Source organism: Camelina sativa, chromosome 4, assembly GCF_000633955.1.
Source record: "Camelina sativa cultivar DH55 chromosome 4, Cs, whole genome shotgun sequence".
In the NCBI taxonomy this organism is placed as follows: domain Eukaryota; kingdom Viridiplantae; phylum Streptophyta; class Magnoliopsida; order Brassicales; family Brassicaceae; genus Camelina; species Camelina sativa.
This window is the reverse complement of record NC_025688.1, coordinates 18,170,689-18,176,822: the sequence shown is the minus strand read 5'-3', so window position 1 is coordinate 18,176,822 and position 6,134 is coordinate 18,170,689. Positions and strand designations below refer to the sequence as shown.

The 6,134-nt window shown below is 37.3% G+C and overlaps 1 protein-coding gene across 1 annotated transcript; it reads left to right on the top strand.

Moving 5' to 3' along the window:
- Positions 3,656–4,206, top strand: LOC104784019. Its single transcript, XM_010509101.1, has 2 exons — positions 3,656–4,030; positions 4,117–4,206. The coding sequence occupies exons 1-2, from the start codon at positions 3,656–3,658 to the stop codon at positions 4,204–4,206; spliced, it is 465 nt and encodes a 154-aa protein (XP_010507403.1).

Here is a 6,134-nt window from a genome sequence, read left to right as displayed (position 1 = left end):
TATAATCTATTTTAAGAAAACTTCTTAGATACAAAAAAAAATACATTTTTTCTTTACAATATGATATAAATTTTATTTAATAAATTTTAAATATATTATATAAATCTTTTGTATCCGTACACCTTAGTATGTGTACAGATGTCTATACACATTATTATGTGTACAGATGTCTGTACACATTATTAACTTTACAGATGTAATTTGTATAAAGACACTGCAGTACAAGCATATGTACAGACATTTGAAACTCTAAGAATTAAACAAATTTCATTTGTACACTTAGTTTGTACATACATTTGTACACTTAATAGTATGTACAGACATATGTATACTTAATTAGGTGTGCGGATCTAAAATTTGTAAAAAATATTTAATATTATCATATAAAATCACCAAACAAAATGCATATCCAATTATAAAGAAAAAAACATAGAATTTTTTATTTCTAAAAAAATTTAGAATTTTTTTTTAATTAGTCAGCATTTTTATTTTTAGATTATATGGAACATATAATAAAGAAGAAAAAAAAAAGAAAAAAAAATAAAAGACTCAATGACATGGTTGTAAATATTAAATGTTGATGAGGGTTGGAAAGACTTGCGAACAGTAGAAAACAGTAAAAATTGTGGAATTTGATAATTGTAAATAGTGATTATCCTACTTTTACAATTATGTTTTGAAAATTGTCTATTTTGCCAAATATTCTTGGAATTATTGCACCCTAGCACATTTTTCATACATTTTATTGCATCCTAACACACTTGTTGTCCACAAGGCACTTTTTGCCTTGCTTTTACATTGTTCACTTCATTTCTATACAATTTTACCCCTCAACTCCTTCTAACCAAATAATACTTTCTAACCAAAATTGTTAGAGCAAAAGAATCCCCTCCTTCCATTTGTAACTAAAAATATTTGATCTTGTGCCTGTATGACTTACACGAGGGTAGTTCCTCCAAGTTTATGTTTGCAGCCATATATAAAGGTGAAATTTTGTGTGGATAAGGGAGACAGGAAGGAATAGGGTTTTGGTGGATAAGGGAGACATGGCGGCCCTAGTAATGTCTCTTAACGTTTTTTGGATGTTTTTTGTGGATTCCATCTTTGGTTTTGTTTCTTTTCTGTGGATTGCAATTATGTGATTTAAAAACCAACAACTGTTCTTGGTTGCAGGTTGGTCATTGTATTTTCCTATGCGGTGAGTGGGCTTCTTCGGTGGATGGCGTTTGGAGGTTTGAGGTGGATAAGTTTCTCGTTTCGAGGGTCGTTCCCCTCTCCGAGAATGTTACGTTAGCTGAACTTGAGGATGTTGTAATACTCGAATTCGGCGTTCTGAAGAAGAAGGCTTGTTTCAACTTTTCTCCTCCTAACAGCATGCTTTTCACCACGGGTGAGAGAACTCCTCCTGTACTGGTTACTACCGATGTTGGCTTACACTACTTCAAGCAATTGTTTCGTGAGAACCGTCATTTAAATATGTTTGTCAACTTCCAAGAGTCTAGAAACAGAGGTCCAAACACAGATGAGTTAAATACAGGGGATAGAGATTCATTTGTTTCTGGTCATGGCATTCCTCTCCCCGGTAAGTCGCCTAGATGTAGTTTTGGATCAAGCGATGATGAGTTGGCACCATTACTTGATGCCGCTCTTGGAAGCCAACTGGATGATGTCGTCGTCGCTGGTCTTTCTGAAATGGAGGAAAATTTTAAGATTGGTGTTACTAATGGTAAGAGTGGGAAGCGTGTGTCTGCCGGAAGTTCAGCTGGTTGTAGTTTCGGTAAGAGTGGTAAGCGTGGGAAGTGTAGTTTTTATACCAATAACACTCTAATTGATGTTGATGTTGAAATGGAAGGAACTGTTGGTTCCAAATCAACAATCCCCATAATACCTACCACCCAGGTTGATCCATCGCTATTGGCTGAGGTTGATGAAATAGAGTCAAAGTATTGGGAAAGAGGTTGTTATGTTGAAGACTAGAGTCAAAGTATTGGCAACGAGGCTGAGGGTATTGTTGAAGACTGCGGTCATAGTTCTGAAGAAGAAGAAGACACAGAAGAAGAAGAAGGACCAACTCAGGAGATTCTTACTCCTACAGATTATGATCGAGAATTTTGGGGGAACTTTGTGGGAGATCATTTTGGTCGTGCAAATCCTGTAGAAATTATGTGTACCACGAATGACTGCTTCGACCATAGGGTTGTCGTCAACGGTGGGACATCCTTACCAAAAGATGAGAAATTTGGTATGGATTCTGGTGGGGTTTTCGGTCTGAGTGGTGACCCAGCAGTTAGTGAACCTGTCCAAAGTACCGTGACCTCGTGGACACATAATGGTGGACAGGAACAGATTCCAGCTAAACCAAAAAGGAGGTTAGATGATGTTGATGATGAGGAGTTTGATATTCCTCCTCTGTTTGATGACATAGAATATGAGAGGGATGAGATTCCTGATCTTTACATTGATGACGATGATAAAGACATCTACCAGGGCAAAAAATTTGCCAACAAAGAAGATTGCCAGATAGGTTTAGCCATATATGCAATTAAGAATCAGTTCCATTTTAAACAAACCCGGACGAAGCGAGACTACTTTGTTCTTAAGTGTTCTTATGTGAAATGCGACTGGAGGATTATGGCTAAAGAACTGAGCAATGGATACTATGAGATACATAAAGCATGTTTGGAACACACATGCCCAGTTGAAACAAGGTGCAATTACATGAAGAAGGCGACTTCTCGAGTTATTTCTGCTGTCTTCAAAGCACAATTTAGCGATCCATCTAAATCCCCAGTACCAATAGACCTGCAGCAATTGGTCCTTGAGGACCTAAATGTGTCAGCATCATACTGTAAGTGTCGTAGGGCTAGGGAAAAAGCTACAGACGATTTGTTTGGCTCTGATGAAGATTCGTATGATCAACTGGCTGAATATTTGCATCTTTTGAAGGTCGCAAATCTCCGTACTGTAACAGATATCAAAACAGAAATCGATGAAGATGGTACTGAAAGGTTCTTGTACACGTTTTTGGCGTTTGGTGCATCAATACAAGGCTTTAGTAAGCTGAGACGTGTTCTTGTTGTGGACAGGACGCATCTAACTGGTAAGTACAAAGGAGTGTTGTTGACAGCAAGTGGCCAAGATGGTAACTTTCAAGTGTTCCCTCTAGCGTTTGCTGTTGTAGATAGCGAGAATGATGATTCGTGGACTTGGTTCTTTGAAAAGCTAGAACGGATCATCGCAGACAGCAACACCCTCACCATCATTTCTGACAGATGTCAGTCCATTTACGTTGCTAAAAAGAGGGTTTTCCCCCTTTCTCATCATGTCGCTTGTATTGTCCACTTGGCGAGGAATGTCAATGCCAAATTTCACAACAAAGGTCTTGCCAAACTGGTCACTAATGCTGCATATGCCTTCACAGTTGGCTCTTTCCGGACGATGTATGGACAAATTAGAGGAAAAAACATCGAATGTGCTAAATGGCTTGACAAAATCGGCGCTGCTCATTGGTCACGCACATATTTTCAGGGAGACCGTTACAATCTGATGACTAGTAACATAGCTGAATTAGGGCTATGTTATCACGCTGGTTCAGTGCAAGGAGGAAAAAGTCTGCCAGACACAACGGTTGGTAACTCCGGAGGTCGATAAACAAATGACTAGCGGTAGCAAGGTTGCAACTATTTCAAGTTGGAGTTATGAAATTGTGGGGGTGTTCAACGGGAAGCACCATGTCCTTCTGGATTTGAAAAAATGCACTTGCATACAATACGATCGAGTAAAGATCCCTTGTGGATACGCAATGTTGGCTGCCAACTACCAAGGTATTCCACCAACAACACTAGTAGACGAGTACTATAAGACTTCTACATGGGCAGCTACTTACGCAGGAGTAATCAACCCTGAAGTTCATTCCAATGATCTTGGCATGGCCGATGAAGTTGTTAAGAGGGACATAATCCCACCAAAGTCCCGTCGGCCATCTGGTAGGCCAATCAAGACTAGAATTCCATCTGTTGGTGAATATCCGGTAAGAATGGGCTAAGCTTCAGCTATTTATTCAACTGTTTCTCATGCGAGTGACCATGTATTAATTTGTAGTCTTATTTTTTTCAGAAACCTTCAACTGGCATTGTCAGAGTTAATAGGTGTTCAAGATGCAAGCAGATAGGACACAACATTTCTACGTGTACCAATCCTATTTGATGGTGTTGCGTCTTTTTGTGAAGAAAGTTAGGTTTTGAGGGCAACGAGTAATTTTTTTTGCCTTCTTAACCGGTCTCTTACTTTTGCTCACTTTTAATTGACATCTCTTTTGCCTTTAAGGCTGCGGTAAACGCTATGAGTTAGGTATTTGCTGAGTAGCAATTTTTTGGTTCCTTCCAGATAAGTGCTGGATAAGTGACGTCAGTAATATCAGGATCACTCTTGCAATTTTTTTGTCATATACATATGGCTTTGTTCCTGCGGTTATTGTAAACGTTATGAGTTATGAAACGTTCCACTATATATCTCTTTTGCCTTCTTTATATTATTACTTGTCTCGCATAGTACCATCCATATAGATACCTAATTGTGGACAGTATTAGATTATCACAACATCACGACATCAATAGCTGTTAGTAAACTTCGAATTACCATCTATATACGGTATACGTTTCTACCATAGTCCATCCGTGAGGAAACCCCAGGCTAAGAACCCAAAAGAATATTATCGTGGACACGTCATAAATATTATAACAAAACAACTATCCACATGGACAACAATATTTAACGACTTTAAGATATTTACCGACTTAGTGTTCTAATTTAATAATAATCGATATTATTACCTGGTCTTCTAATTTTACAAAATTAAAATCCTCAAATTAGTGTTCTACCCACTCTTAAATTGCGAAGGAATTAGCAGATGAATGTGGTTCTTCCGGTCTAAACTTCAAGTTCGTTTCAACGCATAGTAAAACCACCGAAACTCATATTTCAATTTCTATTTTTACCTAATCTAATATCCACATTACAAACTCCTTTTACTATTTTGATTTAACTATGCCTAATGGATTTCTATTTCTAATTATAATTTATATGTCATTATGTCTAATGGATATCTATTACATCGATTAAAACTTACCATTCATGTGGATCCTACAAAGCATTCATGTGGATGGCGGTTGCTGAATAGTGTTGATAACCTATCCATGTGGATACCAATCACTTCGATCAACATTGACACCCGTCCACTTATTCACACATTCTCATAACCATGAGACAAATTGTTAACGTGTATCCACGTGGATATGCTCTACACGTTAACCATCAAAACAAGGATTACTTTTACAGATATAAATAACTATCATCAAACGTTAGAAGTTACACAACTCAAATCACCATCTATAGACGGACTAGGTTTCTACTATAGTCCATCCATGAAGATATCCCAAAATAATAACCCAAAAAAATACAATCTTCAACACCGTCATAAACAAAATAACAAAATATCTATCCACATGGACATACATATTTAACGACTGCAAGATTTAACGCTTTAAGGAATCTTTTTCTCGTTTAATAATAGATACCATTACCTGGTCTTCTAATTTTACAAGTTTACAATCCTCAAATTAGGGTTCTACCCACTATTAGATAGACAAGTATCCAGACACAGCAATTTCATACTAGATTATCATATTGGCCACGACAGAAATCAAGATCTTACCACATCTTAAAAAAATCTTACATTTCAGTAGTTTCAGAGAATTAGAATGCAAAATAGAAAAGAGTACTAAAAGCAATATTGCTTACAGTCCAGGCCACAAACTTTTATGGATGTTTTAGACATTAACACCCAAAAAATTGAAGTACTAAACAATATTGCTTAAAATCCTAAGACACCCATAATTGAAACTTACTAAGCAATATTGCTTACAATCCTAAGACAAAAGCATTATATCTCTAGATAGGAAGAAGAAGATACACTCAATACACCTCTCCCCATTGAATTCCTGCAGCGCCTCGTGTTCAAAACAACACATTGGCACATCTTCAAAGTGCCAACTCATTGAATAATTCCCCCATCGCTTTGGCCGGATTTTGTGGATGTGGTACATTAGAGAGTCAGCCAGCCTATCAACATCACC